This window comes from Sabethes cyaneus, chromosome 2 (assembly GCF_943734655.1).
Source record: "Sabethes cyaneus chromosome 2, idSabCyanKW18_F2, whole genome shotgun sequence".
Lineage (NCBI taxonomy): Eukaryota > Metazoa > Arthropoda > Insecta > Diptera > Culicidae > Sabethes > Sabethes cyaneus.
In genome coordinates, this window is record NC_071354.1 from 29,323,621 (window position 1) to 29,347,346 (window position 23,726).

At 44.9% G+C, this 23,726-nt stretch overlaps 3 protein-coding genes across 4 annotated transcripts in view; 1 reads left to right on the top strand and 2 right to left on the bottom strand.

The window, feature by feature from the left end:
* Nucleotides 1-71: 71 nt before the first annotated feature.
* LOC128737858 (small integral membrane protein 20) lies at nt 72-10,122 on the top strand. The gene is made up of 3 exons (XM_053832592.1): nt 72-284; nt 351-407; nt 10,001-10,122. Exons 1-3 carry the CDS (start codon nt 161-163, stop codon nt 10,051-10,053), a joined length of 234 nt encoding a protein of 77 aa, XP_053688567.1. The 5' UTR covers nt 72-160; the 3' UTR covers nt 10,054-10,122.
* A 303-nt stretch (nt 10,123-10,425) lies between these two features.
* On the bottom strand, nt 10,426-13,006 carry LOC128734606 (trifunctional enzyme subunit beta, mitochondrial). The gene is made up of 5 exons (XM_053828886.1): nt 12,830-13,006; nt 12,059-12,224; nt 11,098-11,995; nt 10,865-11,038; nt 10,426-10,802 (listed from the first exon to the last, which is right to left on the bottom strand). The coding sequence occupies exons 1-5, from the start codon at nt 12,885-12,887 to the stop codon at nt 10,689-10,691; spliced, it is 1,410 nt and encodes a 469-aa protein (XP_053684861.1). The 5' UTR covers nt 12,888-13,006; the 3' UTR covers nt 10,426-10,688.
* Nucleotides 13,007-22,386: 9,380 nt separating this feature from the next.
* The window catches only part of LOC128737021 (uncharacterized), a 2,616-nt gene continuing 1,276 nt past the window's right edge, over nt 22,387-23,726 (bottom strand). Inside the window, exons 3-5 of one of the 2 annotated variants that reach the window (XM_053831566.1) lie at nt 22,793-23,726; nt 22,673-22,731; nt 22,387-22,604 (exon numbers count right to left, since the gene is read on the bottom strand). The exon at nt 22,793-23,726 is cut by the window's right edge and continues 289 nt beyond it. In XM_053831566.1, coding sequence (XP_053687541.1) covers nt 22,599-22,604; nt 22,673-22,731; nt 22,793-23,726 — 999 coding nt within the window. In that variant the 3' untranslated portion in view covers nt 22,387-22,598. Of the gene's footprint in view, nt 22,605-22,632; nt 22,732-22,792 lie in introns of those variants that run through there. The other variant, XM_053831565.1, reaches the window with a different exon arrangement.

A 23,726-nucleotide genomic window follows, 5' to 3' on the forward strand; every position in this document is an offset into this window, starting at 1 on the left:
AGCTGTCAAAATCAGCTGCTTATACGCTTACGCTTAGAGCCGCACCGCATATTAAATTCTATCAATCCAAATCCACCGATTGTGGTATACTTTGCGTAACATTCTAGCTTTATTTCGCAATTAAATCACGAATTTAACTGTGCTTAGTTGAGTGTTAAAAATGGCTCCACCACCGGTGCTTAAGGGTCGCAATTACGTGCTGTTCATCGGGGGACTCGTTGGATTGATCGGATTAGCCTGCTACCCAATCATCATCGATCCCTTGCTGAATCCGGAGAAATACAGTTCGTATTTTACATTAGATGTTCTTTATACAGGTTTGCTTATACATTTTTTTCTCCATATTTTAGAAAAACTTCAACAGCAAAACCGTGCCGGAGTCAAGCAGGAGGATGTGCAACCTGGCAGTAAGTTCTTATTTTCTATCAATTTATTTGAATTGACTTGAATCTCACATTTAAATGGATGAATACATCCGTCATCATTTGAGATTTCGATCAGAGTGAGTTTGATCAGACAGAGGGTTAGAATCGAGAGGAGAAAGTTTCCTCGTCCCAACAGGTCGCGGATTGTTTGTTTCGACTGAAACTATATCAAGTTGATGTCCTGAGAGTGAAGCGTATTGTAAATGTGTACCACAAACCGCTTTTTTAAATTGATTGTAGCGATATGCCGTTAGAATTTGGTTAAAATTGAAGTATTGAAAACAATTGAGGTGACAGAATGCCTAAGTTTATTTATTTTAACGCCACATTTCTAGAAACTTAACTTGCTCACTGACAGTGTACCTAGAACTCAGTTCCGGTTGTCCAGCATTTCTCCTGGTTAGAATCGACAACACGGTTTACGGCGATCTTGTAGACTTTAAAGAGTGCCGTAGCTTTTTCCAGCCGACTCAACACTAGAACACCACGACAAAGACGATGCGCACACTGGTTCTAGTTCTTCTATAGAGCAGCGCCTTCAACGAAGGGCTTCTTACTAGTAGTGTTATCCGCGGCGATCCCAAATAAACCGTCGCAGTTCGTGGTAATCATCTGCAATGGCTACTTTTACTGAAAATTGTGCTTCTGGTTTCGAGGCGAGCTCGCTGGATCACCCCCTCAAGAGCGATGTTGAATAGCTACAGGATAGTTTCCTAGTCCCATGTGGCGTCGCGTCTCAAGAATGTCACTCGATGCAATGTAGCTCTGAACAGTCGCGGCAGACTGTATCATATGCTGCTTTAAAGTCAATAAAAATGAGATGCGAGGGCACGTTGTAATCCCGACATCTCGGCAAGATCTATCGGATAACCTAGTGCTATCGGTGACAGCCGGCGTTACAGGATCTAGTGAAGTGTCTTTTAGGCGGCATTCACCAGTGTTTAGCCAATCATTCTACTTGTTCGGAGCTGAGAGCGACGGCTTCCGTTGTGATCGCGGTCTTCACAATAGTCGGAAAAAGACCGACGGAGGTACGCCAAGTGATTTTAATCTACCAGGTAAATAAACGGTTTGGAATTTTGTCAACGAACACCGGAGGCATTCAGGTTTGCCTTCTATTATGGAGCTGGCAAGAAAAACGGCCAATAATACTACACTGATATATGCAGCTTATTTGCAGCAAAGCTCGCCAGTGTATTTTGCAACGTAGCGTTCACTACAGGGCAAGTATTGGACAAGTACGTTCCTCCACTCGTTTGCCCCGACCAACATCGTTGATAACATGATTTAGGCAGCTTCCGCTAAGCTAAAACATTCCTACTCTACAGGCCCGGGTGGTCCCCTGGCTACGCTGCTTAAGAAGTGCATTTCTATTTTACCTCAGCCTCTCGCCTTTCTGTTTCGTATATTGCTTTCTACTGGAAGATTTCCTGCAGCATGTCAGCCGGCGTTTTTCTTTTAGGCATAAAAAAAGGTGATCGGTCGAAAGTCGATAACTACCGAGGAACCGCTGTGTGATACGTCAAAATTATTAGAGTTAATCGTTTTTTTCACGTTGTGAACATGCGATTGCAGATGAGTAACACAGATTTCTCCCAAAACGCTCCTGTGTTACGAATTTACTTTGCTTCACAATCACAAGCTACGTAACCAACAGTTTAGACGATCTCAGACTGCTCCGCTGCCTTTGATAAGGTTCATCATCGCATCGCTGTCGCTAGATTGGACCGTTACGGTTTTAGCAGCGTTCTATTGAACTGGTTGGAATCGAATTCAACGGGACGAAGCTTCGGATTCGTGCCTTGCTGCTTCCGGGATTGCACAAGGCAGTCATCTGGGTCCGCTGGTATTTGTGTTGTATTTTAAGGATGTATTCCATTCATTAGAATGCCATAGTCTCTCTCCGTCAGTTCCGTTTAATTGCGACTTCATACGATCCGCATACGCTTTGAACCCATCGCGATCTTCTGCTAACTTTCGCAGATATCGCTTCGACAGGTTAGTGCATTTCATGTCTTGTTCCCTGTACGTGCTCCAATTATGACATGGCCGTCCTAATTTCAAGGGTCCAGGAATGTTGTTATGCACTATTAAGGATTTCCGGATAAACTAACGCGATTGGTCAAGGCGACGATAGATCGAGTAATGTGTGTTGTTCGAGTATCAGGGGCAGTCTCGATTTCCTTTGAATCTCGAAGAGGGTTACGGCAAAGTGATGGGTTTTCATGTTTGCTGTTCATCATCGCTTTGGAGGGTGTGATAAGAAGAGCGGGGATAGACACGAGTGGCACGATATTCACGAAGTCCATCCAGCTTCTTGGTTTCGTTGACGACGTTGACATCATTACACGTACCTTTGAGAAGATGGCGGAAACGTACATCGGACTGAAAGCTGAAGCCAAACGGATAGGACTTGTCATTAATGTATCGAAAACAAAATACATGAAAGGAAGAGGTTCTAAAGAAGTGAATGCTGACCTCCCTCCTTGGATTCATTTAGACGGTGATGAAATCGAGGTGGTAGAAGAGTTCGTGTATCTGGGCTCACTGGTTACCGCAGACAACGACACCAGCAGAGAAATACAAAGACGCATTATGGCAGGAAATCGTGCCTACTTTGGACTCCGTAGGACGCTGCGATCGAACAAAATTCGCCACCGCACGAAGTTAACAATCTACAAGACGCTGATTAGACCGGTAGTCCTTTACGGCCATGAGACATGGACTATGCTCGTGAAGGACCAACGCGCCCTTAGTGTTTTCGAACGGAAGGTGTTGCGCACCATCTACGGCGGAGTGCAGATGGAAGACGGAACGTGGAGGAGGCGAATGAACCATGAATTGCATCAGCTGCTTAGAAAACCACCCATCGCTCACACCGCAAAAATCGGTCGCCTGCGATGGGCTGGGCAAGTCGTGAGGATGTCGGACGACTGCCCGGTTCTCAATAACGATCCGACTGGAACGAGACAGCGGGGCGCGCAGCGAGCAAGATGGATCGATCAAGTGGAAGGCGACCTGCGGGTTGGAGACTACGTGGTTGGCGAATTGCGGCCATGGACCGAGTAGAATGGAGACGACTTCTTCGTACAGCAGAGGAAACCACGGCCTAGAGCTGATTAAAGGAAAGACAGGGAATGTCGTATTCTGCAGCTAGATTTTATATGGGCCCAGAACAGCAGTCTCGCTACCCTTATTTTTCTAAATATTGCTAGTACTTCATCTACATTGATAGCTTCTTTGTCTACGGCGTTCGTCTGATATTCAGCATGCCTCAAAGCTATATACAGTCCTGTTACTACAGAGTTTGCTTTATATCGCATAACCTATCTATTTTGCTTTGTTACGGTTATTACCTTGAGTGCATACAGTACTATTACCGTGGACCCCCGTTCGTTTGACCATTTTTAATCTGAACACTTTTTAATTTGAACCCCGTTGGTTTGCACGACGTGCAAATTAAAAATGGTTCAAATGTCATTCTCAACATGACATCATTTGTTTATGCAGACAATGCACATAAACACGATTTGTTTATACTGACCTAGCGTGTTTAATCGGTTTCACATTTCGTTTTCCTAACGATTAAGATAGAAATCTGATCGGAAAATGCAATATTCGCACTTGCAACTGCCAACTAAAACAAACCACCAAAACAATAACAAAGAGCAGGGCGGCCAGTTCACACAGGTTTCAGCATATTTCGGGTTACCAGTTGTTCAAATTAAAAAGTAACCCCGTTAGTTTGCATGAGGAATCGTTCAAACGAACGGGGCTCCACTGTATCCTGAGAGAAGTATGAGAATCTGTATGCTCTAACAAACGCTACGATGCAGTGATTAGCTCGGAGTGCCTTGTGGACCCTATCGGATACCGTTTCACGTCGGTTCAGTGAGCTGGTTTGGTAAGCTCCTAGGTATCTTAGTTTGGTTACTACTTGAAGCTCGTATTCGCAAATCTTATATATGATACGTCACACCTTTGTACCAATGCTGGGTCTCTAATCAGTACTTCCGTTTTGGCCACAATTAGGTGGAGTCCAAATTTACTTAAGCTGGATCCGATGAGGCCTAGTGTTCTGGCGATTTATGTTGGATCTGTGGCTATCATGAGAATATCGTGTGTGTGTGTGTGTGTGTGTGTGTGTGTGTGTGTGTGTGTGTGTGTGTGTGTGTGTGTGTGTGTGTGTGTGTGTGTGTGTGTGTGTGTGTGTGTGTGTGTGTGTGTGTGTGTGTGTGTGTGTGTGTGTGTGTGTGTGTGTGTGTGTGTGTGTGTGTGTGTGTGTGTGTGTGTGTGTGTGTGTGTGTGTGTGTGTGTGTGTGTGTGTGTGTGTGTGTGTGTGTGTGTGTGTGTGTGTGTGTGTGTGTGTGTGTGTGTGTGTGTGTGTGTGTGTGTGTGTGTGTGTGTGTGTGTGTGTGTGTGTGTGTGTGTGTGTGTGTGTGTGTGTGTGTGTGTGTGTGTGTGTGTGTGTGTGTGTGTGTGTGTGTGTGTGTGTGTGTGTGTGTGTGTGTGTGTGTGTGTGTGTGTGTGTGTGTGTGTGTGTGTGTGTGTGTGTGTGTGTGTGTGTGTGTGTGTGTGTGTGTGTGTGTGTGTGTGTGTGTGTGTGTGTGTGTGTGTGTGTGTGTGTGTGTGTGTGTGTGTGTATACTCACAGACAAGGTAGCTTGATTCTCTGTAGTTGATCTGGAAATAATTCTGGCGTCTGTTGCCTTAATTGCTGAAGCGCTTGATCTAGTATATAAGTGAACAGTTTGGGAGACAACGGGCACCCTTGTTTTATTCCTCGCACCTTGTTTTGTTGCTCTGTCTTTTATCCGACACACTGCAGGGGTGTTCTCTCTGTGAGACATGCTGACACTATCCGATTTATCCGATACACCGATACTCCCAGCGTTTAAAGCAATTCTGGTACTGTTCACAGATATACAGTGTCGAATGCCTGTCGTAGATCTAGTGATACAATGTATGTTCTCTTGCTCGTCTTTACGCCATCTTTCATCGAGTATTTGCTGAATTGCTCGACGTCGCCTAGATGTGACTCGAGTTCGAGTAAGTAGCTGGAATATGATATATTTTGTATATTGCCGAACATAGAGTGATCCTTCTGTATTCGTCCATATGTTTCGACCTGAAGATTTTTGGAATTGGAACTTGGATAATTTCAATCATCCGAATAGGGACCTGGTTGTGTCTTGCCATATTTCTTGCATTTACGATGAATGCGCTGATATATAATTTCTGGGCCATACCGTATCAGCTCTGGATGAAACCCGTGCACACCAGCAGCGGTCCCGTTACGCAATGTGCGACTGATACATTCGACGTCGTAGAGCGTTGGACCACAGTTCGATAAAGAGGGGAGATCTTCCGGGAGCAGCTCTACTTCTTTGCTACCAGCGCTAGATTTTATTTTTTCATCCAGCTCTGAATCCCGGTTCCGGAACATTGCGTTTAGGGTTGGGATACCGGGAGTACCGGAACCGGGAATACCGGTACTACCGGCTGATTTTCCAGTACCGAAATACCGGTACTGGCACAAGAGAAAACCGGTACTTTCGGTACTGATCATTTATGCATGTTTTCTAACATTCGGCCTTAAAATCGAAGATAACAATTTTAAAATAATTTATAAAACTATGCGCTATATTTTGATAAAGCTAGCGGATGAGTTACTACAACAATTTAACATCAGTAACGAGATTGAGGAAATTGTTGAGCGCTAGTTATTGGAATGAATATGGCTAGCTGATCATGAAGGAAAAATTGGTACGGACTTCCGACGCCTATAGCATTTCAAGCTTTAAGGAGCTCGATTAGACCTGTACACCAAAATACTCTGCGGAATGAATTCGCTTCGATGTAACTCAAGGATTGAAGCGCAAGTATGCTTTTCGGTACCCTGATTACAGCCTGTCCTTCAGCGATACATTCTGAGAAAGCATTTTCAGCGTCTGGCAGATTCGTTTTCGCATGGTGAACAGTACATTGAATATTCTGTGCATCTTAAAGTTGAATTTTGCAAGCTTCTCCTCTAGCAGCATACAACCGGGGGCGTGTTGTATCAAAAACTTGTCTCCACTGTACTTGGTCCTAGGCTACTTGTCACCAATTCATTGAGCTTCTCGAAGTCGGCTTCAACCTGGTCGTTGGGCCCCTCTATTCATGGTATCGGTGGGGTTTTTGAAAAGAACAGATTTCGGTGCACAGTCATCCGTCATCCTTGCAACATTGCCGACCCATCGTAGCCTCCCGACTTTCGCCAGATGTCGCTTGTATCATTTTACAAGGGCCCTATTCTCATAGATCTTAGATGAGAACACAATTAGCGATTTTGAAAGTACCTGGGTGACTCCTGTTAGCTAACTGACAGTACAAATGAAATGGTAACTGCAAGGTGAGGTGAAGTGACTTAAGAATTGGACCACAAATAAAAGTATTAATAGATTTTTCAAAGAACAAGGATTTTCTTTTTAAAGCTTTGGGTACCGGTACCAGTACCGGTATTACCGGTACTAATCCTTCCAGTACCGAAATACCGGTTCTCAAAAATCCTGTCGGTACTCCCAACACTAATTGCGTTGTGTTGCATCTGTGGCGCTTTAGGTACCTGAAAGTCAAACGTATTCTATCTAGCACTGGGTACTCGTCCAGGTCGCCAAAGAACATCTAGATCTTTTCCTCCTGGTGGTTTTCGTATGTTTGTTTGTTTATTTGTACATCAACAGGCCTTGTGGCCCAAATGATAGTTTAACCTAAAAACTACGCGCTATTGATAAAAAACGATTTTCAGCAAGTTACGGCTGACGTCAAATTCGAAGCTGGAGTAAAAACGGTTAAAGTGGCGTAGGGGACCGGTAATCGTGCTGGAGCTGCTGTAGTTAGTCCGTCGATTCCGCACGTGTAGAAAGTGTCTATTGCGCAATGTACGACTCCGGACGTGAATACCAAGGTTTTCCAATATGTACGGGCAATTCACTCGTGAGGTCAATAAATCGGAGACAATTGTTCCTCTATTTACATCGCGACGAACATGAAGGGGGTCTAGGTCGATGAGTCTACAGCGTTGTTCGTAGCTTGGCGGCTGGAAAGGGTTATTCCACGAAAGTTTCCGAAGAGCAAAACGAATGAATCTCCGCTGCACTGACTCGATTCGGCTAACTCCATTTTGATAGTATGGACTCCAAACTGGAGCACAGTATTCAAGGTTGGAGCGGACTAATGTACAATAAAGAGCTTTCAAGCAGTAAACATCGTTGAAGTTCTTGCCGATGCGCATAATGAAGCCAAGGTTCCTGCAGGTTTTGTCCACGATGAATGCGATATACTGTTTGAATGTAAGTTTAGAGTCGAGCAGTATCCCTAGATCCTTGACGCAGTTTTCGCGACGTAATGGCGTATTTGACAGCTTGTAATCAAAAGCAAACGGGCTCAGCTTTCTGGAAAATGGGATGACTTCACACTTGTTGGGGTTAAGCAGCATGCGGTTATCGACACACCATTTGACAAAGGTCGATAGTTCCTCCTGAACGACAGCGGCGTCGGATAGATTTTCGACTTTTGAATATAACTTGAGGTCGTCAGCACACAAGAGTCACGGACCTTTAAGCAGGTAGTTGACGTCATTGAAGTTGATAAGGAATATTACAGGACCAAGATGGCTGCCTTGTGGTATTCCAGAATGAGCAGTGAACGATCCAGAGAGACTGCCCTCAATGTTCACCTTTAAGTGGCGATCGGATAAGTATGAACGGAACCAACGCAGCAACGGACCACCTATGTCAAGCTTATCCAGTTTAGCAATAGCGATTTGGTGGTTCAATTTGTCGAAAGCTGCGGAAAGATCAGTGTAAATGACATCTGTTTGCGACCGAGTATCGAAACTATTTATCACGTAGGATGTAAGACTCAAGAGATTGGTAGTCGTGGAGCGCTTGGGCATAAATCCATGTTGGTTATCAGAGATGTACTGTTTAAAGAAAATGCAAATACTGGTTCTAACAGGGCGAGCTCAAACAGTTTCAAAATTGAGTTTAGAGCAGAGATTCCTCGATAGTTATCTACGTTTTTCCTATTTCCCTTTTTATGCACAGGGAACATGTAGCCGATTTCCATGCTGAGGGAAAGATACCTGAGTTAACGGATAAGCTGAAAAGACGGCTCATTGGAGAAGTGATAGCGTGGATGCATTTTTCAGAAACACAGGTGGTATACCGTCCGGTCCAACGGATCGAGAAAGTTTCAACTTCGCGGTGGCCGATGTAACCATCACTTCATCGATGGTAAGGTTGTTCAATGAATGACCCAGGAAAGCAACACACTCGGTCGCTGTGGATATCTCAGCAATCGTCAAACTTTCATCAGTAAATACACTGGAGAATTTCATCGAGAACAGTTCAGAAATTTGCTCAGAGTTGCTCGCCGTTTCATCACCCAGGAACATAACCGAGGGTAGACCGTCATCATTCCGTTGCTCGTTGACATATTTCCAAAAAGATTTAGGGTTACGTTTCAATCTTCGCTCGATATTTCTGCATGCTTGATTCTTTCTTTTCCGGGTCCCTCGGTATTTTCGTTTCAGCTCTTTGTTTCGTATTTTAGCTAGTAGTTTCCGTTGAGGATTTTCCGCTGCATGACCAGCTTTCTCTCTCCGTTTGGTTGCAGAGGATCTTGGTCTGTTTAGCGTGATTGTTGCTATCTCCAGCATCGCCTTTACTGTCGAGTCAACTATTTGGTTGTCCGGGCTTTTTGTCAGTGTGCGAGGGTTGTTGGCGTCGTACTGTTAGCAGCAGCATTCGGTGGTCTGAGAATCCTTTCGTTCCATCAACAGTATCAACACATCTGCATTTCGACCTTAGGAATCGGGGAAATGATTCCTATCTGGGGGTATTCCGAGGTATTTGACCATGTTCTGCCTAGTAGCAATCCTCAGGTAGATTTTCCAGGTCCTTTTGTATCCGTTTTTGTTGTGAAGCCAGGAATTGGGTCGTCTAATTTTCTCATACGCGCGGTCTTGTTTTAACGCACAGACTAGCATGACCATCTCTGTCAGCCTCTTTCTTATTTTTGCATGCACTTTTGTGAGTGTTTATTTTGCTATCAGCCACAGTCGTCGCTCTTGCTTGTCAATCCAGTTAATAGCGACCGTCTGTGAGGCCCGTTTACCCGCGTGTGTAAGTTAGGGCCTAAGATGAAGAAGAAAACAAGAAGTAAAGCAAAATCTATATCCATATATCTTGGTATGGCGCTCGCAGGCTGCTGGCAGCTCATGAGTTGTTATCTTCGTTAGCGGGTTGTGCAGAAAGACGCTATGAGGCTGTGCGTTCACGAGTGTGCAGGTAGCAGAATGTATGCACACAGAACCAGCGCTGGTTTGTCGTACGCTTGCTTTAGCGGAGTAAGCGTTGGATGCTATGCTTCTCACACTCACTTGCGTGTGAGTGACCATCGTTTGTTTCTCGCTCGCTCTGCAAGTCAAACGAGAAAGCGAACAGACACGTGCGCAGTGGCAGTGCGCCAGTTGTCGCAACAAGTAATAATATTGATCAATAAATATATTTTCCGTTTTTCTCATTACAGACATGCGAGTGTGGAGTGATCCATTCAAACCCAGGACGGATCGACCTACTTAGATTGTGCTAGCGAGCATGGCACAACATTTCAAGGAAGTAATTTTTAGTCTTGTTTATGTAATTATGATAACTAAGAAATAAATTTATTTATAAAATCTTAGAAAAACCTTTCTTTGGATGTAGGTATTGCTTATGCTTAAGTTTTGTGCAAGCCAAGAGAAAAGTAAAAAGAACTGAAATACAAAAGAAAGTCTATTGAAATTTTGAAATATTTGATCAGGTTTCCAAACAGAATAACTTCAACCAAATGAAAAGATTCCATCGTTGTTTAAAAAATCGGTTAACCCAAATTGGTTCAATACCAGCGAACTTAGCTATTTACAATTTAGTCAGGCAGTCATCATGACCGTACAGCGGCTTCTTGCTTACTGCTTACTTACTAACAAAAGATAGTTTTATTTTCGGTTAGTATGTAATGCAATAAACATAAAAAATATAAACTTCGATAAAACCATTGCATTCTGTGATGAACAATTGAAAACATGATTGTCGAGTTCGGAAAAAAATAAGGAATTCTTGTCTCAACAACAGATGGAAAAATGCTCGGTAAATTCTCACTTTACACGTATAGATAGAACCGTTAGTAATTCAGAAACAAACAAAAAGGAAACGTTAAGGTACCTTCAAAGCATCACTCACTCTGCAGTGGCATCCGGATGCCGCTCGAGTAGCATTGCAACACCTTGACCGCCGGCGGCGCAGGCCGCAATCACTCCCAGCTGACCATTTTCACGCACCAATCGGTTTGCCTGCAAAAGCAAATAGGGGATAAACTTGTGTTTGGTTAGGCGTCCAGTGGAGACAAACTTACCGTGTGCATGCACAGTCTCACACCGGTGGCTGCGAAGGGGTGTCCAATCGACAAAGAACCACCCCAGTTATTCCATTTGCTCAGATCTGGGGTGCCAAACTTTTCATTCAATCCGAGATAATTCTTGCAGAAGTAGTCGGAGTCAAGAGCCTTCAGGTTGGCAATGATTTGACCCTAAAATTAAATCACCAAAATGAAACAAACAAGTTTGATTGAACATTCACTAATCTTACAGCGAAAGCTTCATGAATTTCCCACGAATCAATGTCCTTCAGCGTCAGACCGGCCTTCTTCAGCAGCTTCGGGATACCGTAGGCCGGACCGAGCAATAGCTGATCGATCGGATCCTGTGAAACGTACAGGAAATCTCGCAGATAAGCTTTCGGGCGCAGACCAAGCTCCTTTGCTTTGGCTTCGGTCATGACCAGACAAGCGGAAGCACCGTCCGTCAGGAAGGACGCGTTAGCAGCTGTAACCGTTCCGTATGGTTTGACGAAAGCAGGTTTCAGTTTCGCCAATGCTTCCTTGCTGGAAACCCGAATACCATTGTCTTTGTCAACGGTCTTATCCACGCCGGTCACTTTGAATGGGACCAAATCGGTCATGTAACCCTTATCCTGAGCTTCCTTTGCCAGTGTGTGCGATCTTAGAGCATAATCGTCCTGTTCCTGACGGCTAGCGTTAAAGGACGCGGCCAATCGATCAGCCGAATGGCCCATAGTTTCTCCAGAGGAAAACTCCGCCACAGCCGGCAGCTCTGGAACGAAGAAATCCGGCCGAATCGATGCCAATAGCTGCAGCCGCTGACCGACCGATTTAGCCTTGTTGGCACGCAACATCAGCGAACGCATTTTCCGACTGTGTCGGATCGGTACATCGGACATGAACTCAACGCCACCAGCGACGATTGTGTCATACGTTCCGGTCGCTATCAGCCCAATACCGGTGGTGATGGCCTGATTCGAACTGATGCAAGCCATCGTGACCGTGTGCGCGGGGGTTTTGTTGCTAAAACCGGCCGCAAGGGCGGCCTCACGTGCAATGTTCGACGTTTTTACCTCCTGTATGACGGTACCGTACACAATGTAGTCGATCACATCCTTGTCCACTTTGGTTTTTCTCAAGAGGCTCCTGAAGTAAAAGTAAAATATTAGACTCCTAAATTTTAGAAAATGTTGGGACGCTTGAACTTACAGCAACGAATGACGAGCCAGTTCGTGTGGCATCAGTTTCGAATAGCCGGTACCGGACATCAGGAACGGCGTTCGAACGCCATCAACCAAAACAACATTTTTGCCGGTCTTATCGGGAACTTTCCTCGGCTCACAGACCACTCCGGTTGTGCTGATGCTGCGCAAAGCTGTGGAAAACAGTACGGAACTGATTAATGTGCTTTCTTTGTGTTATTTTTTATTCGTCACGTTTACGTTATAAAGACGGTGAAACATTCATGATAGTCCGCTGCGCTGCTGCACTGCAAGCGGTTATCAAAAAAAGATCTGATTAACTGATAACTGGTTTTGAATAAAAAACGATTTATTTCTGCCACAACGGAGCGTCTGCTAATATGTTACATAATTGAATTATTTATGTTTAAAAATTAATAGAAAAATGAACAATGGAATAGAAGCATATAAAATAAATTCGTAGGGCACCTGCCTCATAATAGAAATTGAACTTTGGACTTGACGTCGACGATTACGTCGTCTGATATGCAATTTGTCTCATTTCAACACTAAGATATATTTTTATATCTTACTATTTTCTGTAGCTTATTTCACAATAAAAGCAAGCGAATAGTTTATAAGTTGCGGATTCATATTATAAACGAAATGCTGGGATTAGCAAACGATTCCAAAGTCCATATTTCCCCAATACAAGTGCAGCTAAAGGTTAATCATTTTTGTCGTCTAATCTGTGCTGTCATCGTTCGTATCGTACAGAGTACACACAATCTTCACTTACCCGTTTTAGTTAAATTTCCGGATAAGGCGGATCCAATTTTGGACAGCTGGTATGCCATGGTGCTGTTTTCTAATTAAATAAAACTTGAATCAAAACGAAATAAGCTGAACAACTAAATTATATGAAATATGGAAAACACTTTCGACGACTAACAGTGCACCCCGCGAGCTTTACACGTACGAAATGTTCCGCTTTCCTGCTGCTCGCAATCAGTAATATAGAATGGAACTAGTGATGTTCAATTATCTTCCGGGTGATTGAATGGAATGAATTTTTATCGATTATCAAAAAATAATCGGTTTGATTATCGAACAATCAACTCGCATTACGGGTGAATGCTCGCAGAATTCATAGTTATTCAGTTTATTGCTTTAATACTGTTGTTGTAGACATCAACTATTTTGTAAATAATAGAATTTACAAACACGATTAGTTGTTTTGAAAATGATCAAAATCTATTTAACTATTTAAAAATTGGTTAATCAGGAAAGTCGGACATCTCTAATACCCAGAGGGAGAGCTTTTCTTGTTTAATGAGAGCTGACCGAGCTGACAGATGCACGAAGCTAAGTTATGCACACGGTAAAATAAAGTTCAGCTATTTGTCGTTCTTTTGACCCAAAAACTGGTAAACGACTTGGTAATGCGTACCATCGGTGCCTTGTGCACTGGGCATAAAATAGACCCCACAGTGGTCCACAGCCTCTTACCTAGCAACTCCTAGCCCCACCTCCTCGTGGTACCAGCTGGGATGCGAGCAACCTCGGTGGAGATCGGGTAACCAACCCCGGTGGAAACCAAGGTCGTATGCTGACAGGGGAGGAGGGCTCCTTCGAGCTACGTTGGCCCTCCGGCGATACTGTGGGGTTGGTTGTGGTCTTTGCAAGCCTGAACCACTAAACAAATCAAAGCAATGGACTCCGTAAGTAATAATAATAATTCTACTCGGAACAATCGGCAAAGACCCAGGCGGTGAAAACGGACTAACGATTGGAAATCAGGAACATGGAACTGTCGGTCTCTAAATTTCCTCGGAAGTACCCACGTGCTTTCTAAAGAAGTGAAGAGCCGCACGTTCGACATCGTAGCGCTGCAGGAGGTATGCCGGAAAGAAACGATGGTACGTAAGTATAGAGATGGTCATACCATCTACCAGAGCTGCGGCAATACACACAAGCTGGGCACAGCTTTTATAGTGAAGGGCGAGATGCAGAAGCGGGTGATCGGGTGGTGGCCGATTAACCCCCGAATGTGCAGATTAATAATCAAGGGCCGATTCTTCAATATAAGCATAATTAACGTGCACAACCCTCACCTCGGAAGTACCGATGATGACAAAGACGAATACTACGCGCAGTTGGAGCGCGAACACGACCGCTGCCCAAGACATGATGTCAAAATTATCATTGGGGACTGTAATGCTCAGGTTGGTCAGGAGGAGGAATTCAAACCGGTGATTGAACGGTTCAGCGCTCACCCGCAAACGAACGAAAACGGCCTAAGACTTGTCGACTAGTATCTTCTTCCAGCATAACCTCTACCATCGGTACACCTGGAGATCCCCCAAGACCCAACCAGACAGAATCACAAATCGACCACGTTCTGATAGATGGTCGGCACTTTTCAGACATTATCGACGTCAGAACCTATCCAGGCGCTAACATTGATTCGGATCACTATCTAGTGATGGTAAGGATACGTCAAAAACTATCTGTTGTAAACAACATACGATACCGGCGCCCGCCACGGTATAATCTAGCGCGACTGAAGCAACCGGAGATAGCCGAAAACTACGTGTTATCTCTCGAAACCGCGCTGCCGGAAGAGGGTGATGAAACCCCTCTTGAGGACTGTTGGAATGCCGTAAAAACCGCCATTAACAGCGTAGCGGAGAACGTCCTAGGCCGTGTGGCACCGAATCGACGAAACGAATGGTTTGACGAGGAATGCGAGCAGATATTGGCTGAGAAGAACGCAGCGCGGATACAAATGCTGCGTAGAGTCACCCATCAGAATGTGGAGCGATACAAATAGAAGCGGAGGCAGCAAACACGACTCTTCAAGGAGAAGAAGCGCCACCAAGAGGAGGAGTACGAAGAACTCGAACAACTGTACCGCTTTCATCTCGCAAAGGCTTCGTGCCGCGGGCCGAAATGTGCAGAGATAAAGAGGGAGGTATCTTGACTGACGACCGTACGATGATCGAAAGGTGGAAGCAGCACTACGACGAACACCTGAATGGCGTGCAGGCGGAAGACCATAACAGCGGAGGAAGTGACCACGTTGGTGTAGCAAGCAAAGAAGATGTACCACCCTCATCGATAAGGGAAGTTAAAGAAGGCATTCGAGGAAGGCATTGGAGCGGAACTTATTAAAATGGGCCCGGACAAGTTGGCCGGCTGTTTGCATCAACTGATTGTCAAGATTTGGGAAACGGAACGACTACCGGAGGAGTGGAAAGACGGGGTTATCTGCCCTATCTACAAGAAAGGTGATAAGCTAGATTGTGAGAACTACCGAGCAATGACTATCCTGAATGCCGCCTACAAAGTGCTGTCCCAAGTCAACTTTCATCAACTATCCCCAATAGCCAATAAATTTGTGCGAAATTACCAGGCCGGCTTCATGGAGGGTCGATCTACAACGGACCAAATCTTCACCCTGCGGCAAATCCTCCAGAAGTGCCGCGAATTCCGAGTCCCCACGCACCACCTGTTCATCGATTTCAAAGCCGCATATGATAGCGAAAACCGACAAGAGCTATGGAAAATTTTGGACGAAAACGGCTTTCCGAGTAAGCTTACTAGACTTATCATGGCTACGATGGATGGGATCCAGTACTGTGTGAGAATCTCGGGTGGATTGTCGGACCCATTCGAATCCCGTAAGGGACTTCGACAAGGAGATGGTCTTTCCTGCCTGCTATTCAACATTGCGCTGGAAGGTGTTATAAGGCGAGCGGCGATCGAAATGCACGATCGGGCACGATTTTCAATAAATCCAGTTTATCTGCTTTGCTGACGACGTGGATGCTGTCGGCAGAACATTTGAGGCGGGGGAAGATCAGTACACCAGACTAAAACGCGAAGCAGAGAAGATTGGATTGAAGATAAATTCGTCTAAAACGAAGTATATGCTGGCGGGCAGGACCGAACGCGACAGGGCCCGTTTGCGCAGTACCGTGGTAATCGACGGGGATGAGTTCGAGGTAGTCGACGAGTTCGTATACCTTGGCTCACTGGCAACTGAGGACAACAAAAAGACGTGCTAAGAACCATCTTTGGCGGAGTGCAGGAGAACGGTGTATGGAGGCTAAGAATGAACCACGAGCTCGCGCGTCTCTACGGCGATCCAACCCAGGTAACCAATAAGCATTTCCAATGCAATATAAAAGCAAGCCAATAAGCATTTAAGTTGCCTTAAATGCTACTTAAATGCTATTTTGGCAAAATATGCGGCTACTTTACTGCTAGCCCTCTTATAGTGCTGACAATGCTTATTTGCAGCTAGTTACCAACAAGAAGAATTTAAATAGAATTGTGGATGCCAATTTACAACAGTTATGCAGTCAAAAAGCTGATAAACAACAACCTGCAGTATAAAACGCCAGGGATGCTAATAAACGACTGATTTACTGCTTATTTTAATGCTTATTGGTTACCTGGGAAGTATTCAGAAAGTGGTTAAAGCTGGACGGATACGTTGGGCAGGACATGTTGCTAGAATGCCGGACAACTATCCTGCAAAAATGGTTTTCGCATCGAATCTGGTAGGAACAAGACGAAGAGGGGCACAGCGAGCGAGGTGGCAAGACCAGGTGGAGCGAGATCTTGCGAGCACTGGGTGCCCGCGGAACTGGAGACCAGCTGCCATGGACCGAAACAGATGGAGAAATTATACTGCGCAGGCCTTGTCATAAGACTTTAGGCCAATTAAGTAAGTAATACTTACAAATGTATTGTAATAAGTTTATTCAACGCAAGTTTATACACATCCTGAATTTCCGCTATTCGACAAAGTTATTGGAACTAGGATCTTTCGTGAACTATGTCCGTCAAAACCGTCATCTTCGCGAGATAATTTCCCGACATTCTTGCAATATACCCGGTTCTACTCGTCGTATCCGTCCAGCTTCAACCACCTTTTGAAGCCGATCGCTGTAGAACTGCGCAAATTCAGCCCTCTCCGAAATGGTCACCTTGTCTATGTAATCATTTCGAATTCGACACCAGAAATTTCCTACTGCCTTCAATGTGCCCAGAGCACCCAGTTTTATTGTTTTATTTATTTTAAACTGCATCAAATTGATGTGGCATGCGCAAAACAAATGTAGCTAATGAGAAAGAATTGCCTTTCAAAAAAATTCAGGAAACACCAAGCCTTCTTTTTTTGGCAACAATTCGATTGTCGTTTCTGTGCCGAAATTGGGATATGTGTCCACACTTGTCGGCCTGGGCTGCAATTCTCCAATCGCCCTTAACGGCTTGCGGCTACGCAATCGATAGAAACCCCTTTTTGTAGCCGCAATCCAACTTTTGATTTCGTGACTCACATCGTTGTCACAAGCCACCATCGTGCTTAGGTAGATAAATTCATCGACCACTTCAAAAGTACATCTCCGTCTATCACCCAATATTGCAAATCGAGCGAGAAGTCAACGATGTCTACTTTCACGCGAGAGAGTATGAGAAGCGTAGCATTCATCGTTTACGCCGCTCACGCAAGCGTAAAACAAACAGTCGCCGTTGCTGTGTGTAGACGTTCTGCTACCTACACACTAGCGAAATCACAGCCTCATATCGTCTGCTAAACTTACTAGCGAGTCAAGTAGCTCCTGAGCAATCGGCTGACCATGAGGCCTAGTGCGGGCAGAAGTGCGAGCCCTCTCGAGTAATTGGTATCAGCAGCTAGGGCTGCAATGGCAAACGAGAGCGACACACTCGCAAAAACTCATCGCAGTGCATAAATAAATAAGAGCGAGAGTCCGAAAGGGATGCTTATGCCACATATTCGTTAGGATCAGCATGCGTCTGAGAAAATTAGTCCACACGAGTGCGAGCTTCGCAACACTGCTATCACCACCGCACCTTCATCACCCGAAGGGCTATCACGTTCTCTGTTAGTCGACGAGATGACAGCTAAACTATCGTCAGTGAGCTCAGTCGCAAAAATATGATAGTATGCTAGAATTGCCCCAACATCTCCCCGCTAATACAGGACGTAGGGCTGCTATCATTGCGGCGCCCCTCAATGACGCGAAGTGCGGCGATTAGTTTTGGTTGTTGGATCAGGCTCACGGCCATATGTTAATGCAGCCAACATCTAACCATATGCGTAAATGAGACAGAATGACACCGCTATACGTTCTTTTCGTTTGACTCTGCAAAGTCGGTATGCTGGCAGATGGGTATTATTTTTAAATCTTAGCCAGAATTTTGCAAATACCCACGCCAGCGCAGTAGATGTTGGCTACTGTAAAACATATAGAGTAAGGATAGGGTTGCCAGTCCCTTGATCCGGCTAGTTAGCCGAAAGGAAGTTTGGAGTGACTGAGCCCACTGAAGATTGTATGACTACCGAAGAGCACGACGGATGCACTGGTGACACAACCGGGGCGGCTATCAAGGACGTTAAGGATGGTGGACTGCCTTTTGTGTGTGTGTGTGTGTGTGTGTGTGTGTGTGTGTGTGTGTGTGTGTGTGTGTGTGTGTGTGTGTGTGTGTGTGTGTGTGTGTGTGTGTGTGTGTGTGTGTGTGTGTGTGTGTGTGTGTGTGTGTGTGTGTGTGTGTGTGTGTGTGTGTGTGTGTGTGTGTGTGTGTGTGTGTGTGTGTGTGTGTGTGTGTGTGTGTGTGTGTGTGTGTGTGTGTGTGTGTGTGTGTGTGTGTGTGTGTGTGTGGATATTATCACTACGACCAGCATTTTGATCTATTGTGATCTTATCCAGGTGTTGTTTCGCACTTCGATGTTATTGCAGTATTGCTATAGAGTGAGCGGACTGCTTATTATCTGTGCTTAAAATGACGGTGTGTTTTTACCCCTTTTGCCCTCTATACTTCTTACTACTTTTCAACCAATCTAGCTCTAGAACCAGGAAGTGCGGAGACTAGTTACAATTTGTCCTTGAACAAGAGGCTTCATTCGCACCTCAAGCAAATATCATTCTTATAACTTGCCCTGGCACGAGGGCTTTCATTGTTAGTAAATGCAGAATGCAGTAGGAAGGATGTGGAGGGGCCGGAGAATAAACCCATGTTAAAGTCACTTAACATCGAATGGCCTAATTCTACTAAGATTCGAACCCACGACCACTCGCTTGTCAAGGCAGACTCGGTAACCTTGCGGCTACAGGGCCCCCCAAACTGGACTGCCTTAGTGGTCCTTCCGGCAACGATGCTGGAGACGTATCTTGCGGGCGAGGATTGGGTAGATCCCATACATACAGGTATGTCAGCGATGACGTGGTAATCAACCACGACACGATTCTTTAGGTGATTGATAAGGGACCGCACTAGCTTCCAGTTGTCAATCCAGACGTGTACATTATTACTGCACCAACCTTTTCCAGTACAATTCCAGGTGCTCAGTGCCAGTTGTTGTTGACAAAGAGTTTTGCAAAAACCATGTCATCACGTTGGTTGGTAGCCTCGTTCCGTTTGATAAACTTCAACGGTTGATTGTTATTCGAGCGGTTAGACGGCGGACGAAAAAATTCCTGACACGTTTGCCTTCGCCGACTGAGCATCTGTTCCGTCTAAGGTAGAAAAATCAGTAGAGCTTCGGTAGGTGCTCAGAAAGGTGTTGAGTGCTTCGCGTATTGTGCCTCTTTCCTCCTGGATTTTTTAAACGGATAGCTTAAATTGTGCCCGTTAGATTGTGGATGGAACGGCGCAATGGTTAGATGCTCGGAAGATCTCCGTATACTAAAATCTTCCCGGATATAAACTGCGGCCCATTGTCACTGACCAACGTTGGTTAAACCGAGCGAATATGTTCTTCAAGATTTGGATTGTGACTTCCGCTTGTCGTACTGCGAATTTCAAAGGGTTTGGGCCACTTTGAATACAAATCCACGATTACGAGGTAGTATTCTCCGGAGATAGTTTTAGCATAGTCTATGTGGACGCGTTCCCGTAGCGCTCTAGCTTTCGGGCACACTTCGGTGGAGATTTTGCAGCAGAAGCTTGACTAGTCGATAAATTAGTTGACCAAGGAAGGCCAACAAACATAGAACCTGGCAATTGCTTTCATCCGTTCTATACCAGCGTGACCATGGTTAAACTACTCTAGGTAGCGCCGACGGTACATCGGAGGAATGACGTGCAGATAACAGTCCACTTTCTTAGTGACGGGATCGGACTGAGTTGCTTTTTGTACGATTCTGAAACTTGAAGGAAGAGTATTAATTGTATCAGAGGTAACCGACCTGATATCGTCCTCGAGGGTAACCGAGCCGATAACGTAATCCTCGTCCGGTCTCACGTACTAGTTGATGAGTTGAGAGAGCACGTCTGCGTTCTTGCCGAACTTCGCTGTAGGTACGCAAAGAGGGGTATGGTCGGCGGTCTGCAGATGGAATCACCGAGCAAACAGGATTTCGTGCAATTTTGTCACCGCGAATATGATCGCTAGGCTTTCGTGATTGGGTTCGCTGTAGTTTCGCTCGGCCGATGAGAGCACCCGTGAGCCGTGATACATGTTGTACGACCTTCAAGGTGCCATTGGAGAATTTACGGCTGATAGTGGCACCGACACCGACAGAAGAAGCGTCTGCCGATGCGATGCTCTCGATGTCCGGATTGTAATCCGAATCTAGAATCTCCTTGAAGTTCGTAAATGCTTGCTGACATTCTGTTGACTAACGGAATTCGGTACCAGCCTTGAGCAGCTTATCCAACTTGTACCGAAGAGTTCTCGACCTAGGGACGAATTTCCTGTAGTAGTTGATCGCTCGGAGGAAAAATAAATTTTGTAAAAAACTATGTTCAGGCATAATGTGCCAAAGCTTATAGCGTTCAACTGAATTGTTCACCGCTTTGAAATCTATAAACAAATGACGGGAGTCTGAAAGTTGAGTTCTGGCAATTCATCGAGGATCTATCGTAAAGTGAAAATTTGTTCCGTCGTGAAGCATCCCTCGCGAAAACCACATTGTTAATCATCACCAACAAAGGTTTCTCCCAACGGCCTCAGTCTATGAAACAGGACGCCCGACAGAATTTTATAAGCAGAGTGGAATGTATGACCTATGAGTTTGTTTCAGAATTTCACGCTACTTTTTTTTCCATGTGTGGACTCATTACTGCGACCAGTATAGTTGATCTATTGTAATATCGCCCGGGTGTTTGCTGTATGACCTGCACTGCATTTTTTTTTTGCTATAATCGCTATTGAGTGAGCGATATGCTTATTTTAAATTGTATGCGTGCTTGCGTGTATTGGGGTTTACCCTTCCTTCAAAGCTTGATCTACTTTACCCACTTATTCCTCGCTGCCAGCACTATCCCATATTATAGCCGTCCCTGGTGAGGACTCATTCGTACCTCTGACCAGTACACGTAACTATAGGAGGGACATTTGCACTGTCAAGAGGCTTCAGAGGGTAAATATAGAATTCAGCACGAAGGAAGGGTAAATGGAGGGGCCTGAGAATAAACCCATGCTAAAGTCACTTGACATCGAATGGCTTGATTCTACTAAGATTCGAACCCACGACCACTCGCATGTCAAAGCAGACTCGGTAACCTTGCGGCTACGGAGCCCCCCACGCTACTTACCCTTCACGACTTGTCTCACACTAGCGATACTACTCAGTTCCTTAATTTCAGTTCTTTTTTCTACAGTTTCCTTTGTCTATTGTAAAGCACATCCCTGTCACGTCACATCCCTGTGTTGTCAGCTGAAGCCGCCTCCGATAGTGGTGGTAATAGAGGTAGACAACAAATTTTGAAACAAAATTTAAACGAGACAACGCTTGTATTTAATGCTGCGCAGTATGACGAAAGCAGCGTGTTGTTTCCCTTTTTTGTTTATCGTAAAAAATAAGACTATAAAAAGTCAGAATTTTTCCTATCTTATGTTGCCGATAGCACAATAAAACGAACATCGTTCATTATCTACATCCTGCATGCAACATATTTTCTGAACCATAAAACCCTATATGATTGCGTAATTCTTACAGATGCTGTCAAAATCGAGCCAGCAAGCCTGGCTCAAACGGCTTCAAGAAAAATGTATGAGAATGACGTTCGTGCCAGGGATGTGTTGTAAAGATTACCGTTTTAAAAATTCAATCGTTTGGCTTTTTTACTGTCAACACAAAAAAAACGTTCGTTCTACGAGCCTTACCCTTCAGTGCCAGGTTTTCTTCCGCTACATTTTCTTTCCTTGGAACCAAATCGTAAAATTGTAAAAAATTAATTCTTTTATGCGATATTAATTTCTAAATTTTAAATTTTAAAATTCCAGTCAGTCGTGAGATTAATTGTTTGCACGTTTAGCAGAATATATTTCCTTTAAAAAAAATTAAATGTTTGTTGAATTAATAGTAAGTTGTTACATTTAAGATGGCTAAAAATACAATTTAAATTTCATTCGATAACCTACATCGTTCAATACCGCGGCCATCCGGTATTGTTCACCCTTAGCCACAGCTTCATATGATAATACAAACGGCATCCTTCATTCAATCGTGCATACAGACATACAGACACGCACACGCACACCATCCGACGGTGATACGACTACGTGCAGTTCAAAACAGCTGGCCGATCTACGTCTTAAGATAGGATACATTTTAATCAGAATGTTACACAATTCACCACGGATCGATTACTATTCACTTACCTCCTCCGTCAGATTAACCGTCTTGGAACGATTGTGAGGCGTCTTTTTGTCCATTTTTTCTGTAATGAAAACATAGGTCAGTTAGGAAGCAAGTTTTACGATCGGTAACAGGATAGTCACCTTTGAGCTCCGAGTAGCACAACGTGGGCGGGGCTTGAATTTTTCGCCGAATCTCGTCGTTCAGTTTCACCTTATCGAGCAGCTCCTTGATGGCCGCCGGCGGTGGAATCCAGCTCTTCGGCGTGGCCAGCGATGGAGGGTTGTGGAAATGGCGCTTTTCGGATTTCAGAAATTCAAAATGTGCTCCCGCTTGTATCCGTCCGCCGCACTTGTTCCAGGTGCAGTTCCAGAAACTGTTGCCCGATGGAAGGAAATTTTGCAGGCTGTAACTGAAGCCCTCGTAGAGCAGTGAAATTACGTTTTTCGAGTTGCGATAGAAGCCGATTTCGCTGATGTCCACCTGGCCGGTGGCTACAGTTTCCTGTTCCACCTGCGGTGTGCTGGTCGATGTGGAAGGTGCCACCTCTCCGGTTCCGGAGCGAACCGCGTCATGATTGTGCGGCACGCCTCCGACCAATTTTTTCATGTACTTGAAAGCAATCAACGTTCCCGGGCAACTTTCCGTGGTGCATTTCCACATTGTTTCGCCTCCTTCGGAGGAATAGGCATAGTTTCGCTTGTAAAAGAAGTTATCGTGAAGCATGTGATAGGATCCATCGGATGCTTTGAAGAAACTATGATCGGTACCGGCTTTCTTAAATTCTTCAACCAACGAAATTCCGCCGGCCGTTCGCATCCCCTTAAAGGTAGTCGATTTGTTCTTAGCCGTAACTTCTTCGGGTACTTCTCTCATGACCTCCAAAAGTGGTTCATCGTTGCGACTGGCCGATCTCGAACGATTCGTCGACGACGAATCGGATGCTACCGAACGCGGTACATGCTTGTGCGGCTTGCCGAGCGCATAGCTGCGATAATCTTTGGTGGTCACAATCATACCCTGGCAGTTTTCCTCCTCACAGCGCCAGCGAATCTGCTCCGGTTTCATATGTTTGAT